Source organism: Ahaetulla prasina, chromosome 7 (assembly GCF_028640845.1).
Source record: "Ahaetulla prasina isolate Xishuangbanna chromosome 7, ASM2864084v1, whole genome shotgun sequence".
NCBI lineage: Eukaryota > Metazoa > Chordata > Lepidosauria > Squamata > Colubridae > Ahaetulla > Ahaetulla prasina.
This window is the reverse complement of record NC_080545.1, coordinates 93,924,355-93,949,987: the sequence shown is the minus strand read 5'-3', so window position 1 is coordinate 93,949,987 and position 25,633 is coordinate 93,924,355. Positions and strand designations below refer to the sequence as shown.

Here is a 25,633-nt window from a genome sequence, read left to right as displayed (position 1 = left end):
TGGTTTTCGAGGTTTTTAGTTTTGAAAAACAAAGCCATTCTCTCTCTTGCCCTTTGCACAATTGTTTTACACACACACACACACACACACACACACACACCAATGCCCATCCGCCAGGAATTGAAGGGAAGGAAAGGAACAGGTTCTTTCTTAATCCGGGGAGAACTTGAACGAGATGAAGTGTCGAAACATTCCTAATTAAAACCCGAATGCTTTTAATGTATATCTGCAGTTCTTGTGAATTTTCCTACTTATTAGGATTAAACACATTTGAATACTAATGAAGTTTCCCTTTTGTATCTTTCTCTCCCCCTTCTCTCTCTCTCTCTTTCTCTCACATTCTCTCTCTCACACACACATTCTCTCTTTTTCTTTTTCTCACATCTCTCTCTACCAAACACACACATTCCCTTGCTCTTTCTCTCACATTCTCTCTCTCTCTTTCTCTCTCTCTTACACATTCTCTCTCTCACATTCTCTCTCTCTCTTTCTCTTACACACATTCTCTCTCTCACATTCTCTCACATTCTCTCTCTCTCTCTCTTTCTCTCTCTCTCTCTCACTCCCTCACTCATTCTCTCTCTGTGTCTCTATTTTCTTGTAGTGAGACTGCCACAGAGTTATCTGGAATCTTACCAAGGTAAGCAAGCTGTTCTGCTAACCCAGATCTGTTTGATGGAGCCAAAGAGCTGCTGTTCTAACTGATGCATCCAAGACAGCCTGTCACAGGTTTGGAAGTGGGGTTTGGGTAGGTGGGTGGGAAGGAGGGAGGGAGGGAGGGAAGAGGGAGAGGCCATTTCTAAAAGAAACAGTCATTAAGGGGGAAAAAAAATACGTGTTTGAGAGGCAGAGAAAATGTTTGCCATGTCAGACAGAAGCATCTGTAGAGTGGGCTCTTTTCAACAAGAGGTGATCTGTGTACTTTTATTTTAATCGCTTTGTTTTAATTGCCGTGATGCTGCTTTGAGAACATCCGAGATGAACGACTGCCAAGTTCAGGCTTGGAAATCTTCACAGGGAACTTCAGCTTGCTTTCAGATGTTCTGCTTGTGGTGCAGGGTCCTTCCTTCCTTCCTTCCTTCCTCCCTCCCTCCCTCCTCTCTAAACCTTCCTTTCTTTCTTCCTCCCTCCCTCCCTCCTTTCTAATCCTCCCCTTTTCCCTAATCCACTTTCCTTCCTTCCTTCCTTCCTTCCTTCCTTCCTTCCTTCCTTCCTTCCTTCCTTCCTTCCTTCCTTTCTCTTTCTTTTTCTTTCTTTCTTCCTCCCTCCCTCCCTCCCTCCCTCCTTTCCATCCTTCCTTCCATCCTTCCTCCCTCTCTCCCTCCTCTTTTACCCTCCCTCCCTCCTCTCTAATCTTTCTTTTCTTTCTTCCTCCCTTCCCCCTTTCTAATCCTCCCCTTCTCCCTGATCCACTTTCCTCTTCCTTCCTTCCTTCCTTCCTTCCTTCCTTCCTCCCTCCCTCCCTCTTCTTTAATCCTCCCTCCATCCTTTCCATCCTTCCTTCCATTCTTTCTCCCTCTCCCTCCGCTTTAACCCTCTCTCCCTCCTCTCTAATCTTTCTTTTCTTTCTTCCTCCCTCCCTCCTTTCTAATCCTCCCCTTCTCCCTAATCCACTTTTCTTCCTTCCTTCCTTCCTTCCTTCGTTTTTCTTTCCTTCTCTTCTCTCTCTTCTTTCTTTCTTTCTTTTTTCCTTCCTTCTTTCTTTTTGTTTCTTTCTTTTTCTTTCTTTCCTTCTTCCTTCCTTCCTTCCTTCCTTTCTTTGTCTTTCTTTCTTTCTTTCTTCCTTCCTTCCTTTTGTCTTTCTTTCTTTTTTCTTCCTTCCTTCCTCCTTCCTTCCTTCCTTCCTTTTCTTTCTTCCTTCTCTCTCTTCTTTCTTCCTTCCTTCTTTGTCTTTCTTTCTTTTTCTTTCTTTCCTTCTTCCTTCCTTCCTTCCTTCCTTCCTTTCTTATATTTCTTTTTCTTTCTTTCTTTCTTTCTTTCTTTCTTTCTTTCTTTCTTTCTTTCTTTCTTTCTTTTTCTTTCAACAAGCAGAAGCGTACTGAAAGGTTCGTGTGGGTGTGAATCTCTTAAAACAGCAAATGCTTTCCCAGCACTTTGGGAAATGGCGGAGTAGATTCGGCACTAACACTTTTAAGCGGGTACGATCATTTCCTTATTATCTCTGCTGATTAAACCTGGACTCCATGTTCTTTTGTGTTTCCAAAACAGGCGTAATATTTTTGAGTCAGAGGAGAGGGAGGCAAAAGGGATGTGCAGTTCCTTCATAAAGATTTAAAAAAACAAAAACACCTCCATTTTGTAATTTTATGGATGCCGCCACAGATAATATTTGGTGAAACTGGACTTTGACTCAAAGCTGATAATTTAAGACATGGGAACGAATCCCAGGAGTAGAATCTAGTTATTTGGTGATCTTTGGCCGACTTTCATCTTTTCCAATTAGATATACAATTCAACCATCTTACTTTCTTACCAAAGGTTGAGCAAGTGGACTCTAAATTGTTTATAGCAAACTTCACATTCTTCCTATTCTGGATTTCTTTGAATTTTATGTTATTTACCAGTCAAGGAAGAACTTCGGAGTTCTCTTACGGGCTTGTACTAGTTAAGTCTGTGACTGCTCATAACATTGTCTTTCATCCTTCCTCTAAACCAGGGGTCTCCAACCCTGGCAACTTTAAGCCTGGAGGACTTCAACTCCCAGAATTCCCCAGCCAGCAAAGCTGGCTGGGGAATTCTGGGAGTTGAAGTCCTCCAGGCTTAAAGCTGCCAAGGTTGGAGACCCCTGCTCTAAACCAGCCTGGAACAGCATATCTGCAAAATCTATTTTTTGTCTTTGTGAGTTTTTTTTTTCTTGTAAAAGAATTGAGCACTAAAATGAAAATGGCTTGTTTAGGAAAAGCGGGCAGGTATTTCTCTCACCAATCCAGAACTTCAGTGAGCAGATTAAAAACAACCCTAATTCCACCCATTTTTTTACCAAAGCGTTATTTTACATGACAGTTCGATCCTAGGTAGAGACAGATATTTCTCTCTCTGGGCACACTGAGAATATCTCTGCTGCAAAAAACTCCACATTGGCGACAGGGAGGGCATCCGGCCAGTAAACACTCAGCTCCATTCAGTGGCCCAGACATAATCCCGCAAGGAATTATGGGGTCCTTAAAAGAGGATGATAATGATTTACATGACTTTTCAGGGATAGTTAACTCTTGTGATCTGCCAGCAGCGCAAGGAGCTGGCAGCAGAGTCGGACAATGAGGAGGCTGGGGAGGACAATGGGCCAGTCCTGGAGCCAGGGGAAGGCCCGGAATAGGGTTCTGCGTCAGAGGCAGAAATGGGGCCAGGGCCATTTGGGAGCGATGCGCAGATGCCAGAACCTCCAGAGGCAGACAGCAGAGAGGCAAAGGAACAGGAGGAGCCTGTTCCTAGTGCATGCACGTGAAGAGCTGCCAGAAGGCAAGAGCAGCTAAAGCAAAAAGGACGATTCAGGAGTAAGGCCAGGAGATGATTGGCTCCTCCCATAAGGCTTAAAAGAGCAGCAAAGACTCTTGGGCTCTTTGTAGGAAAGCAAGGTTGTTACATCTGTTTCTCTTGTTTCTGAACTTTGTGGGGCTTTGCCAAGAAAAGCCTTTGGCCGGGTGCCAAAGAAGACAAAAGTTTGTGATAAGGCTCTTTCTGAAGGACTTGTTTTGGAATTAATTTAGACTAAACTGGGAATGAAGTAATTCCCAGCTGTTATAATAAAATAGGTTTGTTTAAGACTAAGTGTGTCTTTTATGCCTAAGTGAGCCTAGGTCACAACAGTTAACAAAAACTGTTAACAAATGAGAGATGTTGTCTCTTTTCTACAGGCGACTATAAAGAGAACAGATGTGTTTGCTTTAAGGATTTGTAGGTCAAGTAGAATACCCAGATGTACTTTTCCTTTTGGAATCTGAAGTAACAATACAATGGGGATCTTGATACATGTAGTTCTTGACTTACAACCTTTCGTTTAGTGACCATTCAAAGTTACAACTGCACTGAAAAATGTGGTTATTACTGTTCTTTTTACACTGACAACCGTTGTAGCATCCCCATTGACCTTCTGACAAGCAAAGTGGATGGGGAGGTCAGATTAACTTAACCACGGTGCTACTTAGTTCGCAACTTGCAGTGCTTCACTTAACAACCCTGGGTCGTAAAATGGGACAAAATTAACTTAACTGTCTCACTTAGCAATGGAAATTTGGGGCTCAAGGGTGGTCGTATGTCGAGGAGTTTCTGTAGTTTCTGTAGTTTCTGTAGTTTCGTCCCCACTGGTCAAGGTGCTAGATTTGTACCGACATCTCTTGCTTTTGAGGACTCTGCTTTTCAACTTGTTCGTGCTTAGTATGTGGGGCCTTTAGAATAGAATGAGCTGGAAGGGACTTTAGAGGTCTTCTAGTCCAACCCCCTGCTAAAGCAGGAGATCCCGTACCGCTTCAAACAAGTCCAGTCTCTTCTTAAAAACCTCCAGTGATGGAGCATCCACAACTTCTGAAGGCAAGTTGTTCCACTGGTTAATTGTCCTCACTGTTAGGAAGTTAGGATCTACTACTTGAGCAGGGGGTTGGACTAGAAGACCTCCAAGGCCCCTTCCGACTCTGTTATTCTGTTATTCTGTTGAACGTTGCAACACTGCTATCATGTCACTCCTAGTCCTTCTTTTCCCTAGATTAGACATACCACAGCCCTTCCTGCAACCATTTCCATGTGTGTCTATGTCCCTATGGCTATGCAGCTGCCAATAGCAGTAGCGCTTTAACTTATATACCGCTTGTTGTGACTTGTCCTCCCTCCTCTCCTCAGCCGGGCCCCGTCCTCCCGGGCTTGCTATCAGATTCAGAGTCTGATAATGAAGATGAATGGCCTGTCCTGCCTCCAGCCCCCGGCCCTGGCTCCATGCCCGGACAGGATGTCAGGAATGAACAGATAAGCCCAAGACAGCTTACTCATAGAGTGTGTGTTCCTTTGATGCAGCCGTCAGAGCAGGAAGTCAGCCAAGTGGTGCAATTACCCGGACCTGCTCCCTCTGACCCCTCCCTTTCTCAGATGCCGACAGTAGAGACAGCTGAAGGGAATTCAAAGTGGGAGGATCCTCGCTTCCGGAGATCTGAGAGGCGACGTCAGCAGAAAGAAGGGAGGGGCAGGCCTGGATAAATGTTGAGTCATTGAGCCACACCCCACAGCCTATATAAAGGACCTGCTTTTGGCATTCCAACCTTGAGTCAAGCAAAGTCTCATCTAGTTTGCTGAAGTCACAACTTGGACTCCTGCCTGCTCTGAGAAATCTGAAAGGAATTTGGCAAAGCTGCAGAGGCTTTGTGGCCACGCTTGATACAGACTTCCTAGACCCGGTTGTCGGAGTGGGAGTGGGACACGACACCGCTTCACAGTGCTTTACAACCCTCTCTAAGCGGTTTACAGAGTCAGCCTATTGCTCTCAACAGTCTGGGTTCTCATTTTGCCCACCTTGGAAGGACGGAAGGCTGAGTCAACCTTGAGCCGGTGAGATTTGAACTGCCGAACTGCAGCTAGCCGTCAGCTGAAGCAGCCTGCAGTGCTGCACTTTAACCGCTGTGCCACCTCAGCTCTTATAATCCTTTTTCTCGGCCAAGGAAACGCAGCCATCTTTCTGAACTCGGCTCATACGCGATACTTGTTTTTTCTTGACAAGCAGCTAGTTAAGCTTGGCAGTATCTATAGAGTTCAAAACACCCCATTCTTGGCATTTCGGGGTAAACTCTCTGTATATTAAATGCAGAAGACACACCACCCTGCACAATGTACGCCTGCCCGGATCGCTGACCTTTAGGCTGGCAATTTAATATAGATGCATCAGTGAATGATATATTGGCGAAGGAGTTGACAAGCAGAAGCCAGGCGGGTAGAAGATTCTGTAGCTTCCCAAGGCGCTGCAATCTAATCTTGATTATTCTGTCAGCCTGCTTATTTGCTTTTTCGCTGCTTTATTTATTTTCACACGATGAGATCCTTAAGCCTGGCAAGCCGGCAGAGGTGGAGGAGAAAGTGGGGTTTGTTAGAAATTGCGCTCCACAAGTTGATATTTCTTAAAAATGGTAAATGGGTAGGCAACAACCACAACCTCATAGTGGCAGTTGCCATTCTAATCTAGTTCAGTGTTTCTCAGCCTTGGCGATTTAAAGATGTATGGCCTTCAACTCCTAGAATTCCTCAGCCAGCATTCATAGACTTCAACTCCCAGAATTCCCCAGCTAGGATTTGTAGATCTCAATGCCCGTAATTCCTCTGCCAGCATTCGTGGACTTTAATACCGCAAATTCCCCAGGAAGCATTCATGGACTTCAAGCCCCAGAATTCCCCAGGCAGTATTCTTGGATTTCAACATCCATAATTCCTCAACCAGTATTCATAGACTTCAAGTCCCAGAATTCCCCAGCCAGCATTTGTAGTTTTCAACACTCATAATTCCTCAGCCAGCATTCATGGACTTCAACTCCCAGAAATCCCCAGCTAGGATTTGTAGATCTCAATACCCGTAATTCCTCTGCCAGCATTTGTGGACTTTAATACTGCAAATTCCCCAGATAGCATTCATGGATTTCAACATCCATAATTCCTCAGCCAGTATTCATGGACTTCAACTCCCAGAATTCCCCAGGTAGCATTTGTGGACTTAAATTTCCAGAATTCCCCAGCTAGGATTTGTAGATTTCAATACCCAGAATTCCTCAGCCAGCATTCATGGACTTCAACTCCCAGAATTCCTCAGCTGGCATGATGATCCCATGATCCTGGGACCCTGCAAGGTTGGAAAATACATGCAGGTTGCCAAGCCCCAAATTTTTGATCACATGACCATGGGGATGCTGCAAGTATTTTAAGGGTAAGGACTGTTCATAAGTCTTTTTTTTTTCAGTGCTGTTGAAGGGTTGCTAGATGAATAGTTGTACATCGAGGACTACCTGCACATGTTCAAAACGGGCAAGCCTTCGTTTGCTAGGTTGTGACTGACATCTTGGGGAGGTGTGGGTGGAAGAATCCATCTACAAGAACCGTGAAAGCCTCTTCTAAGCATGGAATACTTTCTCCTCATTGGAGTCATCCCTTGTGATGACCCGGGGCGTGACACGAAGGCAACACAGCCAGAGAACCGATAGGAGTCCCATTATTATCACCAACTGTGCCCCCAGTGTCTGTTGTGCCTCGCTTGCCCCCCTCTCCGCAGCCGGGCCCCTCTCATCTGTTATCTCAACCAGGGACTGATAGTGCAGACGAACGGCCTGGCATGCCTCCAGCCCCCAGTCCTGGCACCATGCCCGGACAGACCGAGCAAATAAACCCCTCCCCCACAGCATGTGAACATGAGGAACCTGAAGCCAGTCACGAGCTGGAATTGCTGGCAGCTGGAGGGTGGATGGATCCACGCTTCCGGAGAATGGAGAGGCGACGTCAGCAAAAGGAAGGGAAGGGCAGGCCTGGATAAGTGCTGAGTCATGGAACCACACCCCATGGCCTATATAAAGGATCTGCTTTCTGGCATTCCTTGAGTCAGGCAAAGTCTAATTTGGATTGCTGAAGTCACATCTTGGACTCCTGCCTGCCCTGAGAACTCTGACAGAACTTTGGCAAAGCTGCAGAGGCTCTGTGGCCACGCTTGATACAGACTTCTCCGACCCGGCCGTCAGAGGAGGAGTGGGACACGACAGTGTCCTTTTCAACTCTCCGGCCTGGAGAGAGCTCTTCCATCAACCTGTAATAGTCTTTGGCTGGCAAGACTTCAGTCCCAAACGTTGTAAACAGAAAACTTCTAACAAAAAATCCAAAGGCAAGACAAGGTAATTAATCTGGCAGGGCAAGCAAAATAAGGAATTCCACAAGTAAAGTAGCACGGCAGTAAATCAAACCAGTTGGGAGGATGCCAGGAGTCAATGAAACACCAGATAAACTCAGTGTTTGTTCCCGACAACCGCCCTTCCCATTTGCCTTTCCTTTTAAACTCCAGCAGCACCTGTGTTTTGTAAAGAGGATCGGGTCCCTTTCCTCCTTCGTAAACCACACAACCCACGTTGCTCTCTTCCCCGTTCCTCCCTGCGCTGCCTAGGATGAGGAGAGGGTGGGCTTTGGTCTTCATCTAAACTCCCTCTCCCTTGTTCTACCTCTCCCTTGCTCTGCTCAGCCTGACTTTGCTCTTCCCCAGTTTTTTCCGCAGCCAACGGATCCACTCTCTCACTCTCTGTCAGCCGTTCCTCTTCCCCTTCAGATTCAGACTCCGACAGGGGCATGACATCACTCCTACGCACCAAATTCTTTCCTTTGTGTTGCAGGAACGAGGAGAGATCACCTGGTGTCCTCCTTTCCATCTCTGTTTTGCTCTATTCTTGTATATTCCTAAAAGAGTTAAATCTAATAAAGACAAATAATGCACTTTCTGGCCTGTTTTTCATCTCTGTCCCTCTCTCTCTCTCTCCCCCTCCCCCCTCTCTCTCTCCTGGTTCTTGCCTGCTTTTAGACCCAATTTGACAGTTGAACGTTTTGATGTTTGTTGTTTAATAAATAAACTTTAAGCTCTTATTTATGCTGCTGAATTGCATGAAAGGTGTGCTTGTTCTGATTTGGACTGAGAGGCTGACTGGGGAATGAGCCGGGTGCAAACTTAAGTGGGAAATCAAATATAATTTTGCAAGACTTCTGTCCAGAAGACAGCATTAAAGAATATATATATATATATCTTTTTTGGCACCAGGCAGGCAAGTTATTGACAGAAGATGACACATCTATAGAACGAAGTGAAATTGTTAAGACCTTTGTTTAAATTATTGAATAAGGGAAATTGTTTCTTTATTTCTGTCTTAAGCAAAGGTTTTTCTGCTAGTCTGTGTCAATCCATTTGCCATTCGTAGATATCCCCTCGGAGCCGCATTTCTCAACCTCTCAGCGATTGGGTGCATCAGTGGTGGGTTTCCAATTTTTTTACTACCGGTTCCATGGGCGTGGCTTGGTGGGCATGGCAGGGGAAGGATACTGTAAAATCTCATTCCCATCCCACTCCAGGGGAAGGATACCGTAAAATCTCCATTCCCTCCCCAATCCAGAGGAAGGTTTACTGCAAAATCCCCATTTCCTCCCGATCAGCTGGGACTCGGGAGGCAGAGAATAGATGGGGGTGAGGCCAGTCAGAATTTTTACTCCGAACTACTCAAAATTTCTGCTACCAGTTCTCCAGAACTGGTCAGAACCTGCTGAAACCCACCTCTGGGGTGGGTGGACTTCAACTCCCAGAATTCCCCAGCCAGCCTCTCCCAGAATTTCCCACCACCACCACGCTTGGCTGGAGAATCCTGGGAGTTGAAGTCCGCACATCTTAAAGTTGCTGGGGTTGAGAAAGAATTTCTAAACCAGAACAAAAAAAAAGGAGAGGGGCGGGGGGGTTGCAGAGGCTGCGAAAGGAGAAAAACTAATAAAAGGAAATTATTATTGCTCCCAACAAGGAACATCTGATGATATTATTGTGTTTATTTGCCAGTGAATCATTGCTGTAGCATGACACTCGGGCGACGCTTTTTTAAAAATTTGTTCACGTCGCAAAGGTAGGCTTCTATTTAAAAACAGTTTCCTGCTGTATTTCTCCAATGGAAAGATGGTGGGGGAGGTTGGTTCATCAACATTTAGTGGCATATTGGTTAAGCCGCTCCATTGGGGAGATCCAAGTTTGAGGTTCTCTAGACGATACTTCTTAATTACACTGGCTATTGTTAGTCTAATTTGGAATGACAATTAGCTGGTGACGGATATATTAAAAATAAACGGTTCTGTTTGCTTTAGAAATCAATTAAGGCTCTACAGCAGTGATGAGATTCAACCAGTTTGCACCACTTCGGGAGAAACAGTTGTTAACTTTCTGAGCAGTTTGGTGAATTGGCTGTTGGAAGAAAGCATTAGGGCAGAGAACCGGTTGTTAAATTATTTGAATTATTTGAAGGTTCTACATTTAGGCAAAAAACCCAAAATGCACAGGTACCGTATATGTGGTACCTTGCTCAATAGTAGTAACTGTGAGAGGGATCTTGGAGTCCTAGTGGATAACCATTTAGATATGAGCCAGCCGTGTTCAGCAGCTGCCAAAAAAGCCAACACAGTTCTGGGCTGCATAAACAGAGGGATAGAATCAAGATCACGGGAAGTGTTAGTGCCACTTTATAATGCCTTGGTAAGGCCACACTTGGAATATTGCATTCAGTTTTGGTCGCCACGATGTAAAAAAGATGTTGAGACTCTAGAAAGAGTGCAGAGAAGAGCAACAAAGAGGATTAGGGGACTGGAGGCTAAAACATATGAAGAACGGTTGCAGGAAGTGGGTACGTCTAGTTTAATAAAAAGAAGGACTAGGGGAGACATGATAGCAGTGTTCCAATATCTCAGGGGTTGCCACAAAGAAGAGGGAGTCAGGCTGTTCTCCAAAGCACCTGAGGGTAGAACAAGAAGCAATGGGTGGAAACTGATCAAGGAAAGAAGCAACTTAGAACTAAGGAGAAATTTCCTGACAGTTAGAACAATTAATAAGTGGAACGACTTGCCTGCAGAAGTTGTGAATGCTCCAACACTGGAAATTTTTAAGAAAATGTTGGATAGCCATTTGTCTGAAGTGTGGTGTAGGGTTTCCTGCCTCGGCAGGGGGTTGGACTAGAAGACCTCCAAGGTCCCTTCCAACTCTATTATTATGTTATGTTATGAATCACACCACTGCTCTACAGTAATTGTAAAACACTGGTGGTTTTTTTTTTTTTACAGATATCTTCAACCGTTGTCCCAATCTTTTCTCCTTCCTGCTAAGACACGATTTAAAATTAAAATCTAGAACCTTGATGGCAAACCTAGGGCATGGATGCCACGGCTGGCACAGAGAGCCCTCTCGGTGGGCACGCTCAGCTCCACCGCGCATGCGTGCGCATGCCCCCCTGCCGGCCAGCTGATTTTCGCGATGCGTGGGGGGGTGCATGTGGGAGACGTGTGTGCATGCGTGTGGGGGGGGTCGTGCACACATGCGTGGGGGGCGTGGGGGAGCATGGGGGTGAAGCCCCCACCCCCCACACACTTTTTTTTTTATTTATTTACTGTGGGGGCTCCCACCCTCTGGAACGAACTACCCCCAGGACTTCGTCAGCTTCCGGACCTTCGGACCTTCCGCCGCGAGCTTAAAACATACTTATTTAATTGCGCAGGACTGAGCTAGATTTTAATTTACGGGTTTTAAATTGGGTTTTATTTTCATATTTTTAATTTAGGCTTTTAGAATAAGTTTTTTAATTGTTTTTAGACTGTATTTATCTATTTTTAAATGCCTGTAAACCGCCCTGAGTCCTTCGGGAGATAGGGCGGTATATAAATTTAAATAATAAATAATAAATAAATAAATTTATATCCCGCCCTTCCCCAAAGACTCAGGGCGGCTTACAGTGTATAGGGCAATAGTCTCATTCTATTTGTATATTTACAAAGTCAACTTATTGCCCCCCCAACAATCTGGGTCCTCATTTTACCTACCTTATAAAGGATGGAAAGCTGAGTCAACCTTGGACCTGGTGGGACTAGAACCTGCAGTAATTGCAGGCAGCTGTGTTTTAATAACAGGCTTCTAACAGCCTGAGCTATTACGGCACTTTTGGTCTCAGGAGCCTGCAGAGAGGCCTGCTAGGCCCAAAATGGAGGGTGGGGGGCTTGCGTGTCCCCCCACAGCCCATTTTTGGTCCCAGGAGGCTGCAGGGAGGCCTGCTAGGCCCAAAATGGAGGATGGGGGGGGGGCTGCGTGTTCCCCCACAGCCCGTTTTTGGTCCCAGGAGGCCGCAGAGAGGCCTGCTAGGCCCAAAATGGAGGGGGGAGGGGGGGAGGGGATCACGTGTGCATGCACGGGGGCAGGGAGACCGGGGGGGGGTCGTGCGCATGCACGGGGGCGGGAGGAGCTGGGGGGTCGTGCGCATGCACAGGGGGGGCTGCATTGTATTATGAGTGCTGGCGCACGCGCTGTGGGCACCCAACAAGAAAAGGTTACCCATCACTGATCTAGAACAACAACCTTAGGGATAAAATATACAAGTGGTGAAATGAGAAGTAATAAACACCCTGAGAGCAGTAGATAATTTTGCAGTGAGACTGGAAAAAGATGGCTTTTTGACAAGCCTTGTCAATTCACTGATTAAACAGGAGCATGATCTCTGGCGTGTCAGGTTGTTGGGTTTTTTTTCTTCTTCTTCCCCTGACTGATGGATGATTAACTTTACATTTACATTTAAAAAAGATTTAGTAGTGACTTCTTAATTTATTAAAAGCTCATTACTCCTGGATTTCTCCCATCCCGAAATAATTAAAGGTCGAGAAAATTGGGAGTTTAAAGAGAGCATTCCTGGATGGAGAAGCCATCTGGTGTACCGTGGAGATAATCTTCAAAAGTTTATAGTTAAAAAAAATAAAAATAAAAAAGCATCAGCATTACAGGTAATGTTCAGCTTACCACCACAACTGAGCCCAAACTTTTTGTTGTTAAGTGAGGCAGTTGTTGAGTGAGTTATGCCCCATTTTACAACCGGTCCTGCCACGGTTGTTACGCAAATCAATGACTTCCCCAATCACTTTGCTTTATCAGGAAGTTGCAAAGGGGGACCCTGGGACACTGCAACCGTCGTAAATATGAGTCATTTGCCAAGTGTCTGAATTTTGATCACATAATTCATAATAACAGAGTTGGAAGGGACCTTGGAGGTCTTCTAGTCCAACCCCCTGTTTAGGCAGAAAGCCCTACAGCACTTCAGATAAATGGATGTCCAATCTCTTCTTAAAAACTTCCAATGTTGGAGCATTCTCAACTTCTGCAGGCAAGTTGTTCCACTGGTTAATTGTTCTCACTGTCAGGAAATTTCTCCTTAGTTCTAAGTTGCTTCTCGCCTTGATTAGTTTCCACCCATTGCTTCTTGTTCTGCCCTCAGGTGTTTTGGAGAATAGTTTGACTCCCTCTTCTTTGTGGCAGCCCCTGAGATATTGGAACACTGCTATCATGTCACCCCTAATCTTTCTTTTCATTAAACTAGATATACCCAGTTCCTGCAACCATTCTTCATATGTTTTAGCCTCCAGTCCCCTAATCCTCTTTGTTGCTCTTCTCTGCACTTCCACATTTGCCAAAGATGGCTGTGTTTTTTTTTTAAAGATGGCTTTGAAGTTTATTTCCACGCAGGTGGAATTTTCTGCATGCAAAGGGAATGTATATTTCTAGATTGCATTTTGTTCATGCCTTCCTTCCCTAAGACAGGGATCCCCAACTCCTGCGCTCTGGCCCATTACCAGGCTGCAGCAGTGGTGGGTTTCTACTGGTTTGCCCTAGTTCGGGCAAACTGGTAGCAGCAGTGTTGGGAGGCTCCATCCACCCACCCAGATGTCATCATGGACGCTCTGTGCATGAGCATCTTTGTTGCTGACCATGACCATGAGGGAGGCTGCAACGGTCGTAAGAATGAAAAACTGTCTGAATATAGCAATAGCGCTTAGACTTATATACCGCTTCACAGTATTTTACACTAAGAGCTTTACAGAGTCAGCCTATGGCCCCTAACAATCTGGGTCCTCATTTTACTGACCTTGGAAGGATGGAAGGCAGAATCCACCTTGAGCCGGTTGGGATTGAATTCCTGGCAGTGGGCAGAGTTTGCCTGCAATGTTGCATTCTCACCACTGCGTCACCATGGTTCTTAAGTTGCTTTTTTCAGTCCCGCTGTAACTTTGAATGTTGTAAGGTCAAGGACTAATCCTCCATAATGATAATTTGTATTTACTGTATTTTCTCCGGCTACGTCCATCAATGGTTTTGTTGTTATTAGTCCGAAGTTGTGTCCGACCCATCGTGACCCCATGGACAACTATCCTCCAGGCCTTCCTGTCCTCTACCATCCTCTGGAATCCATTTAAGCTCATGCCGACTGCTTCAGTGACTCCATCCAGCCACCTCGTTCTCTGTCGTCCCCTTCTTCTTTTGCCCTCCATCGTTTCCAGCATTCAGCTCTTCTCCAAGGAGTCCTTCCTTCTCATTAGGTGGCCAAAGTATTTTGAGTTTCCTCTTCAGGATCTGGCCTTCTAAAGAGCAGTCAGGGTTGATCTTCTCTAGGACTGACTTGTTTGTTCGCCTTGCAGTCCAAGGGACTCGCAGGAGTCTTCTCCAGCACCAGAGTTCAAAGGCCTCAATTCTTTGGCGCTCAGCCTTCCTTATGGTCCAACTTTCCCAGCCATCCATTGCAACTGGGAAAACCATAGCCTTGACTATACGCCCTTTTGTGGCAGGGTGATGTCTCTGCTTTTTAGTACGCTGTCTAGATTTGCCATGGCTTTCCTCCCCAGGAGCGAGCGTCTTTTAATTTCTTGGCTGCAGTCCCCATCTACGGTGATCTTGGACCCCAGGAAAATAAAATCTGTCACTACCTCCATTTCTTCCCCATCTATTTGCCAGGAATTGAGAGGTTATAAATGAGAGAATTGAGAGGTTTATAAATTAATAAATAAATTTATAAAAAAATTGTAAAGGTCATCAATGGTTATAAATCATAAAAAAACTTTAAAAAAAGCATATTTGGCTTTCCCTCATACAGCTATATCCATGGCCAAAACATTGTGCTTCTTTTCTGTTGTGGTAAGCTAAGCAACAGAATTATGTTTCTGATAAAGATTGTATTGAAGACAGGGGCTTCCAACCATAGTCACTTTAAGATTTGTGAACTTCACCTCCCAGAATTCCCCAGCCAGACATCACTGGTTTAAGAAGTCAGTGAGCCTTGCAAGAGTTTGCTTGGGATTGTTGGGTACTGAAGAATTAAGGTAAATGAAAAGAATTGTCAATGAATGACAGAATATTGTCAAATACTGGTAGTGTCGTGTCCCCCTCCCCCTCCGACGACCGGGTCTGGGAAGTCTGTATCAAGCGTGGCCACGAAGCCTCTGCAGCTTTGCCAAATTCCTTTCAGATTTCTCAGGGCAGGCAGGAATCCAAGGTGTGATTTCAGCAAACCAGATGAGACTTTGCTTGACTCAAGGAATGCCAAAAAGCAGATCCTTTATATAGGCCATGGGGTGTGGCTCCATGACTCAGCACTTATCCAGGCCTGCCCCTCCCTTCCTTCTGCTGACGTCACCTCTCAGATCTCCAGAAGCGGGGATCCGTCCACTGTGAATTCCCTTCCTCTGGATCTGCTGCCAGCAATTCTAGCACGTGGCTGGCTTCGTGCTCACATGCTGTAGGAGTGAAGTTTGTTTGTTCATTCCTGACATTCTGTCTGGGCATGGTGCCAGGGCTGGGGGCTGGAGGCATGCCAGGCCATTCCTCTTCATTATCCGACTCTGAATCTGATAGGCAGGAGGAGGGAGGGGCCCGGCTGAGGAGAGGAGGGAGGACAAGGCACAACAGGTAGTCCTCAACTTACAACAGTTCATTTAGTGACCGTTCAAAGTTACAACGGCCCTGAAAAAAGTGACTTATGACCATTTTTCATACTTACATTCTTCCCAGCATCCCCGTGGTCAAAATTTAGATGTTTGGCAACTGGTTCCTATTTATGACCGTCGGTGGGTCCCAGGGTCATGTGATCTCCTTTTGCGACTTTCTGACAAGCCAAGTCAATGGGGAAGCCAGATTCACTTAACAACGGTGTTACTAACTCAGCAAATGGAGTAATTCACATAACAACCGTGGCAAGAAAGGTCGTAAATTGGGGCAAAATTCACTTAACAGCTGTCTTGCTTAGCCACAGAAATTTTGGGCTCAATTGTGGTCATAGGTCGAGGATTATTACCTGTAGCCCACATTTCTTGGCATTTTCTAACGCAACTTGTAGGTTAAACTGCACGATACCATGTATATAAAAAGACATTTGTTAGAATAGAATAGAATAGAATAGAATAGAATAGAATAGAATAGAATAGAATAGAATAGAATAGAATAGAATAGAATAGAATAGAATAGAATTTATTAGCCAAGTGTGATTGGACACACAAGGAATTTGTCTTGGTGCATATGCTCTCAGTGTACATAAAAGAAACGATACGTTCATCAAAAATTCTAAGGTACAACACTTAATGATAGTCATAGGGTACAAATAAGCAATCAGGAAACAATCAACAATACAATACAAGCAATGGAGACGACTTCCGGTATCCAGCGGCAACGGACGTCTGGAAGGCTTCTCCTGCCTCCAGCGCCCGAATCCGGCCGCCGCCGAGGCCCCCAGGGGCCAGGTGTTCCGAAAAGGACACCTGCCGCACGGACGGCTCGCCAGGGGTCTCCCAGCCGACATACAGGACTGTGGGGACCGATGCTGGCGCGTCCTAGGCTCGGCGGGGTCGGAGGCCACAGGCCGCGGCCATTATTTTGGTCGTCGCCTGGGCCGCTGTGCCCGGTGACACCGGGGCATTGGATTTATAACTGCAGCAGCCTGGTGGTGAACAGGGAACGGAGAAGAATTGAGGAGGAGAAGGGAAGGGAATATCGGTAAACGTGAGTGGACTGCTCCGGAGTGCGGGGGGGTTTTTTCTCCCCTGCGGTCGGAAGGAGCACGAGTTATTCTGGAGAGAGGAGAACTTAAAATAAGAAGATTACCGGTTTTGTGGAGCTCTGGAGAGAAGAGGTGATGGAGAAATTTAGGAGGGAAGGTTTGAGGCCCCCCCTCCTTCTGGGGAACAGTGGTGGCGTCCAGCTTCCGCCTTCACTATGAGAATTTTGATGACATCACTTCCCTTCGGCTTCCTGGTTGACTAACTGTACTCTGGACTCGTTGCTCCTGTGAGTGCCCCCTGGTGGATCCGGAGGAAATTACAAGGATACTGTGCTTGCCTGAGGATTTTGATTCTTTTTTTTTTCAAATGGCAAAAGGTCAGAAACCAACTGCTGGAGAGATGGAGAGAATTCTGGAAAAGTTATCCAACATGGACAAGAAACTGGATGATTTGCAAAGAGGCCAAACGGAAATAAGAGCAGAAATTGTGACTATCCAAAAGGATTTAAAGGATACTCAACAAGTCTCAGCAGAAAACAAGCAGAAAGTGGAAGGTCTGGAGGGAGAGATGCGGGCAGTGCAGAAAAGAGAGGAGACGACAGGCAATGCTGTGCTTGGACTACAGATGGATAAAATGTCTTATTTCCTTAGGTTTCAAAATTTGGAAGAAGTGGACCAAGAAGACTTGAGAGATGTTGTGACTAAATTGTTGGGAGAATTTCTTGGGAGAGGTGTTGATTTCATGAATTGGGATGTGGATCGAGTTTATAGAGTTAATTCGCAATATGCACGCACGCATGCAGTTCCCAGAGAGGTTCATGTCAAATTTGTGAGAAGAGAGACGAGAGATGAAATTCTTAGAAAACATAGGAGTGGGGCACTGATTTACAGGGGCAGGGAGATAGCCATTCTGAGGCAGATTCCCAGACAGGTACGTGAAAAAAGAAAGAAATATTATTTTTTGTCAAGCAAATTGTACCAGAAGGAGTGGGCTTCAGATGGCTGATGCCAGAGGGATTGATGATTTTCCGGAGGGCATTACGAAAAAAATCAGTACAATTGCGGAGGCTACGGCCTATGTGGAGGAACACAAAGCCTTCCTGGAATCAGATGACCCAGGAATTGAAGAAGGGGAGGTTATAGATCATGGGGCTGAAGCGGCTGCCGCTGTTGCGGCCCTGGAGTTGGGTCAGGCTGAACCCAGAGTTCTGAGATCCAAAACTAGGAAGTGATAAAGATATTTGGGATTGTGTTGGTTTTCCTTATTCTCTTTTGTACGATATTCTGTTTATTCTTGACTCTTCTTTATTACGTATTTAAAATTTGCAAACTTTGCTACTTCGTGTCACCTGCTTGCCTTATGGCTGTTGTATGTGTTAAAAAATTTGAGTAAAATTCTTATTTTAGATAAGAAAAATGAAAATTTACCATACCTGATATGTATTTGTATAAACCTTTTTTGACTAATAAAAACTTTTTGAACAGAAAATACAATACAAGCAACAAAGTTACAGTCATATAGTATAAGTGGAAGGAGATGGGTGATGGGAATGATGAGAAGATTAATAGTATTGCAGATTTAGTCAATACTTTGACAGTGTTGAGGGTATTATTTGTTTAGCAGAGTGACTGCATTTTGGAAAAAAACTGTTTTTGTGTCTAGTTGTGCAGTGCTCTGTAGCGTCATTTTGAGGGTAGGAGTTGAAACAGTTTCTGTACAGGATGCGAGGGGTCTGTAGCTATTTTCACAGCCCTCTTTTTGACTCCTGCAGTATACAGGTCCTCATTTAAGTTAATTTAAGTTAGCTTAAATGCAAATGTTAGAATACACTACATGCAAGAAAAAGAGGTAGAAAATAGATGCAAAGTACTACAGTATAATGCATTCTTTATTACCCATCTGCTAGCCTGAAATTTCAAAATACAGAGAGCTCTGATAAGAGTTTTGACTTCTCTAGCCTAATTTTGTTACTTTTCTCTAGATGGAATAACTGCTGAACTTATATGCTCGGCTACCCTCAACCCTCTAATGGTATTTTTTTTTCCCTGTGCCTTTTCTCTGGAATTTAGAAAAGAGAAAACAGGTGAGAATATGTGAGCTAAGATTGCATTTATTTGCAAAAAAATGCACTTTTTTCCCCTGCGGATCCTCAAAAATATTTGCAAAGGAAGGCCAACCAGGGTTAGAACCAGAGATGGGCGGCACATGAATTAACAACCGGTTCACCCCAACACGGAAAATGTGAGTCCGAGCATGCGCATGCTCGCTTCATTCATGGGTGCCTTCCTTGCATGTGTGCACTTTGCTTATGCACGCATTTACACGCATGCACACAGCTTAAAAATGCAACTAAATAAGACGGCATAGCACCGGGACAAATTACCGGTTCGCCCAAACCGGTCCAAACCAGCAGCAGTTCTCCACTACCAGTTCACCTGAACCGGTCCGAACTGGCAGCAGATCTCCACTCCGGTTCACCGGAACCTATACGGTGGTTCCGTCCCAGGCGCCTGATGGACCCCGAGAGGTTCCTGACGGAGCTTGGGCCATTCCCTGAGGAACTGGCCCACGGCACGACTGAGGAACTGGTCGTGGCCTGGGAACAGGCCGCGGCTGGGGCCTTGGACCGTGTCGTGCCTTTGCGGCCTCTGACCCGGCGTAGATCTCGTCCGGCCCCTTGGTACTCCGAGGGGCTGAGGGAGATGAAACGCCGGAGAAGACGCCTGGAGAGCACCTGGAGGTCCAGTCGCTCCGAAGCTGATCGGACACTAGTTAGGTCCTATTCTAGGACCTACCTAGTGGCAATGAGGGAAGCGAGGCGTTCCTACGCCTCCACCCTCATTGCGTCGGCAGATAACCGCCCGGCTGCCCTGTTTCGGGTGACCCGCTCTCTCCTACATCAGGAGGTGCAGGATGACCCTTTGCAGGGACGAGCCGAGGAGTTTAGTGGTTATCTATACAATAAAATCGCTCAGCTGAGGGACGGTCTGGACCGAAATTGGGATGATCCAAGCGAGGGAGAGGAGGCACGTCTTGTTGAGTCCATTTGGGATGAGTTTGACCCTGTGGCTCCCGAGGACGTCGACAGGTTGTTGGGGAGGCTGCACGGCACGACATGTTTACTGGACCCGTGCCCTTCCTGGCTGGTACTGGCCACTCAGGCGGAGACACGAGGCTGGCTCCAGAGGATTATCAACGCTTCTTTATTGGAAGGGGTTTTCCCGCCGCCTTGAAAGAGGCGGTGGTGAGACCCCTCCTTAAGAAGCCCTCCCTGGACCCAGCTATTTTGGGTAATTATCGTCCAGTCTCCAACCTTCGCTTTGTTGCGAAGGTTGTAGAGAGTGCCGTGGCGCGACAGCTACCCCAATACCTGGATGAATATGTCTATCTAGACCCGTTCCAGTCCGGCTTCCGACGCGGATACAGCACGGAGACAGCTTTGGTCGCATTGGTGGATGATCTCTGGAGGGCCAGGGACAGGGGTTATTCCTCTGCCCTGGTCCTATTAGACTTCTCGGCGGCGTTCGATACCATCGACCATGGTATCTTGCTGCGCCGGCTGGGGGGATTGGGAGTGGGAGGCACCGTATATCGGTGGTTCTCCTCCTATCTCTCCGACCGGACGCAGACGGTGTTGACGGGGGGGCAGAGGTCGACCGCAAGGGGCCTCACTTGTGGGGTCCCACAGGGGTCGATTCTCTCGCCCCTGCTGTTCAACATCTACATGAAGCCGTTGGGTGAGATCATCAGTGGTTTCGGGGTGAGATACCAGCAGTACGCTGATGATACCCAGCTGTACTTTTCCACCCCGGGCCACCCCAATGAAGTTGTTGAAGTGCTGTCCCGGTGGTTGGAAGCCGACGGGTCTGGATGGGGAGAAACAGGCTCAAGCTTAATCCTCCAAGACGTAGTGGCTGTGGATGCCGGCATCCCGATTCAGTCAGCTGCAGCCCCAGCTGGCTGTCGGAGGCGATTTATTGGCCCCAAAGGACAGGGTGTGCAACTTAGGCGTCCTCCTGGATGATCGGCTGTCGTTTGAAGATCATTTGACGGCCGTCTCCAGGAGGGCCTTCCACCAGGTTCGCCTGGTTCGGCAGTTGCGCCCCTTCCTTGACCGGGATGCCTTATGCACAGTCACTCATGCGCTCGTTACCTCTCGCTTGGATTACTGTAATGCTCTCTACATGGGGCTCCTTGAGGTGCACTCGGAGGCTTCAGTTAGTCCAGAATGCAGCTGCGCGGGTGATAGAGGGAGCTACGCGTAGCTCCCATGTAACACCGCTCCTGCGCAGACTGCACTGGCTGCCTGTGGCCTTTCGAGTGCACTTTAAGGTGTTGGTTACGACCTTTAAAGCGCCCATGGCTTAGGACCTGGGTACTTACGGGACCGCCTGCTGTTACCACATGCCTCCCACCGACCCGTACGCTCCCATAGAGAGGGACTTCTCAGGGTGCCGTCCGCCAAACAATGTCGGCTGGCGGCCCCCAGGGGAAGGGCCTTCTCTGTAGGGGCTCCCACACTCTGGAACGAGCTTCCCCCGGGTTTACGTCAAATACCTGACCTTCGGACATTCCGTCGCGAACTGAAGACACATCTTTTTATTCGCGCGGGGCTGGCTTAAATTGGATTTTAAAAGTGAATTTTAGCAATTTTAAATGGGGTTTTAATTGACGGTAATTTTTAACTTCAGGCTAATTTTAAATAAGTTTTTTAAAGGTATTTTAATGTGTATATTTGTATTGTTGGTTTTATCTTGCCTGTACACCGCCCTGAGTCCTTCGGGAGAAGGGCGGTATAAAAATCAAATCAAATAAATAAATAAATAATAAATAAACTGGTCTGAACTGGCAGCAGATCTCCACTATCGGATTGTCTGAACCCAGTGATTCTCAACCTTTATAGTACTGCAACCCCTTTAATACAATTCCCCACAATGTGGCGACCCCTTTAATACAATTCCCCACGATGTCGCGACCCCAACTGTAAAATTATTTTCGTTTTGAATTTATCGCGCCTGAAGCCGTATTGGCTAGCGATCTGAACTGCTTGCGATTGTCTTGAGGACGGAGGCATTAAAGCGGAGACTCCTCCCCTATTAAGTTTATCGCGCCTGAAGCCAGATTAGGCTAGCGATTGGGAGTGATTGCAGCTGGCTTGAGAGGGAGACATCAGAGCAAAGATTTCTCTCTTTTTTAATTCATCACGCCTGAAGCCGAATTCGGCTAGCGATTTGAAGAGCCTGCAGCTGGCTTGTGGAGTCAACCATTGGAGTGCTATTCTTCGACTCACAAGTATACTTCCTATATTTCCGTTGGTCTTAGGCGACCCCTGGCAAATCGTCATTCGACCCCCAACGGGGTCGCGACCCACAGGTTGAGAACCGCTGGCCTGAACCGGTCCGAACCGGCAGCCGTTCTCCACTACCAGTTCGCCTGAACCAATCCGAACCGGCAGCAGATTACCACTGGTTAGGTATAAAATGGTGAAAATCGAAAAAAAACGACCAAAGTTGATGCTTAAGCTCATTTTCTTTTTTAAAATCATTGCTAAAGGTTTCCTTTCAGTGCACATTCTTCCTACCCTTGTAAATACTGTAGAAACGAAGGAGAAAGGAAGATTTCACATTTTAATGCTTTACTTTATACACATGCCCGGTGCCTGCAGCCTTGACTGGGGGGCCAGCTTTTCTCATCGCTCACCATTCACATCAATCAATCTCGTCTTGCTCACGCCTGAGACATCAAAGAAAGAATCTCCATGTAGCAGATCCTTAGAACATTGTTAAGATGTTCGCTGCCTGACCTACTTTTGGCTCTCAGACTGCCTCTTGTTGTAGATGACATAATTAAATTTTAAATGGAACATGATAAAGAAATTATACTTGGTGATCTCTGGAGATTTGTACACCCTGCTTGGCTCTTTGTGAGAGTGTAACAAAGACATATTTTAAAATTTCATACCCATCTGGCCTATTTTTTTTTTCCCCCACTCCACATTCCTTGCTTTTTCCGTGTCTTGAGGCTTTTCTCTGCTGAATCTGCTTCCAACGGCCTGCCTGAACGCAAACAAAGGGGTTTTAAATAAAATAGTTACAGCAGCAGGGGAGTTAAAACCCGTTGCAGACTTGCAAGAACGCAAGCGAGCGGTCAGACGTGGAAAGCTGAACTCACTGCCAGCCTCACATTACAAGGATGTACAATTTCGCAGCTACTAAGATTGTCGGCTGAGCAGGTACAAAAACAGCCAGGGAAATGATTGAAGCGTGGGGAAAATGGGCCCCTCCTCAATCAACAGGAGCTTGGCAGGCCAGAAGAGCCAACGGAAAACAAATGTTACTTGGAACCCTGACAGAATACTGATTTAACAACCAGCTTATCGGGTACTTAAGAGCCGAGGGCTTGGCAGCGCAAGGAAACAACATCCAATCAACAGCCGTCCACACACCAATCAATCAATAGGAAGGCACACCAATCAATATAAATACAACTCATATAATAGCCCAAAACGCATATTCCGGTAGAGAGAGGTTCCCTGAAAATGGATTCTAGCATAAGTCCAAAAGCTAGGAAGAGTAAAACTCTTGTCCTGGTGACCAACTCAGATTTGGATCGGTGTAGATTTGTTTATGGGTTGCCGTCATCAGGCATACCAAAAGCTCTGGCGTTCAAACAAGGCCGAAATGGTTTCTCAACAAGGAAAGGACATTGTGCTGGAATCAGAAGGAAGCGTTTGGAGAACTGGGGGTATTGTTTTTAATAGAGCAATATGTTTTTTGTGTGCTTTCCTGAAACCAGATGGCGATTCTAGCTTCGGAGTGCGTTGCACACTCTCGGAATTAACATCTGCCGAGCATGATATGGTCATAAAGTTGATGAGTTTTTATTGACTCCAGCTGCAGCCAGGAGGACCAAGAGCTGGAGCTAAGACAGAGAAAAGCTAGGAACTGACAGTTTGAACATGAAAGAATTTGGAAGTCTCCTCCTCCCCCTCCTCCTCCTCCTCCTCCTCCTCCTCCTCCTCCTCCTCCTCCTCCTCTTCTTCTTCTCCTTCTTCTTCTTCTTCTTCTTCTTCTTCTTCTTCTTCTTCTTCTTCTTCTTCTTCTTCTTCTTCTTCTTCTTCTTCTTCTTCTTCTCTCTTCTTCTTCCTCCTCCTTGTTCTCCTCCTCTTCCTCTTCTTCCTCCTTCTCTTCTTCTTCTTCTTCCTCTTCTTCTTCTTTCTCTTATTCTCCTCCTCCTCTTTCTCTTCTTCCTTCTCTTATTCTTCTCCTCTTCCTCCTCCTTCTTCCTCTCCTTTCTCCTCTTACTTTTTCTCCTCTTCTTCCTCCTCTTCCTCCTCTTATTTTTCCTCCTCTTCCTTATTCTTCCTCCTCTTCTTCTTCCTCTTCTTCCTCTTCTTCCTCTTCTTTCTTCTCTTATTCTTCTTCCTCCTCTTCTTCTTCCATAAGGTGACTCTTCTTCCTCAATTTATAAACAACAGTGGCAAGAAAGGTCATCAAAATGAAGCAAAAGTCACTTAACAACTGTCTCACTTAGTAGCAGAAATTTTGGGCTCAATTGGGGTCGTACTCCAAAGGACCACCTGTAAAGTGGCCACTGGATTATGGAATGCTGTTTCTGTAGAAATTCCCTGGAAATAGTTCTTCCAGGATTCTATGAATGGCTGGTAGAGTGGACCACAACCTTCAGCTTCCTCAGCTTAATGATACCTTTGAATAAAATCCCCTAGTCCTCTCTGATAAGTTTTCTTTTCTTCAGTTATAGGAGATCATTGTAGCTCTTTTCTTCAAAGAGTGGGCAGCTTTGCTGGCTGAGGGACTCTGGGAGTTGAAGTCCACAAGTCTTAAAGGTTGGAGACCCCTGCTCTGGAGACACCATTAAGAAATGACAAGGTCTGGATGATCTACCAACTGGACTAGTTGAAAATCTGTCACGGTACAGCAGTACTCGATACTCATCATTAATTAGTTCCGGGATGCGTGATGAGTATCAAAACCGATGAGCACCAAAAAGATCTTTTTCCCATAAGGAATCATGTAGTGAGTCATAAGCAGGGGTGAAATGCTCCCGGATCAGACCAGATTGTGTGATCTGGTAGTGATCGTGGGCGGTAGTTCGGCAATCCGGTAGCAATAGCGGAACAAAGCTCCACCCACCTGTCCAGGCCATCATTACTTCCTGGTTTTAACCAGGAAATGCTGTGTTTTTTATCTTCTGCGCATGCGCAGAAGGTTTTGTGCATGCGCAGAAGGTCTGCGCATGCATGTGATGCGTACACACGAGCAATTCCTAACCGGTAAGGAAGGTAAGCAGATTTCACCACTGGTCATAAGGCAGCCGACACCGACGAATTTATACATTGAGTACCAAACAAACAATGAGTCCCGGGATAAAATTTTCACATCAAAATGCATCGAGTACCAAATCCGATGATTTTCAAAGCAGTTGACTACCAAAGTACCACTGTACTGTGCTTCTCCTTAGATCAGGGGTGGCAAATTCGATTTCATTGAGGGCTGCATCAGGGTTGTGTTTGACCTCAGGGGGCCAGGTGGGCATGGCCGGGTGGCCATGGCCAGCTCAACATCACTCGTCAAGGCTTCATTTTCAGCTGCGACGGTCTCCTGCAGTTCTCTGCCAGTGAAAACGGAGCTTGGGGAGGTCACGCGTCGCCTGCTTGAGCTCTGTTTTCACTGGCAGTGGTCTGCAGGAGGCCATCACAGCCAAAAATGGAGCCTGGGAAGGCCGCGCACAGCCCTCCCTCCCTCTGTTTTTACTGGCAAGGCACTGCAGGCGGTCCTTCATTGTTTCCAGGGAGGCTCTGCGGGCTAGATCTAAGCACCCCATGGGTCAGATCCAACCCACGGGCCTTGAGTTTGACACCTCTGCCTTAGAGTTATGTGTGCCATGAAATCAGTGACCACCTATGTAGATCTTCTCTATGATGATCTGTTCTCAACATGGCCCTTTTAAATCTTCCGACAGAGCCCTCATGGCCGCTGTGGCTGAGCTCACCAACCTTGGCTCTCCTGGTCATTGTCCTCTTCCTTCTACTTTCCCCGGCATTATAGACTTTTTCCAGGAAGAAACCAATTAAAATGGA

At 46.3% G+C, this 25,633-nt stretch overlaps 1 protein-coding gene across 14 annotated transcripts in view; it reads left to right on the top strand.

The window, feature by feature from the left end:
* The window catches only part of CELF2 (CUGBP Elav-like family member 2), an 823,343-nt gene that overhangs the window by 124,421 nt on the left and 673,289 nt on the right, over positions 1-25,633 (top strand). For all 14 annotated transcript variants that reach the window (XM_058190373.1, XM_058190376.1, XM_058190380.1 and 11 more), the window contains exon 2: positions 605-640. In XM_058190373.1, the coding sequence (XP_058046356.1) occupies positions 605-640 (36 nt within the window). The remainder of the gene's footprint in view (positions 1-604; positions 641-25,633) is intronic.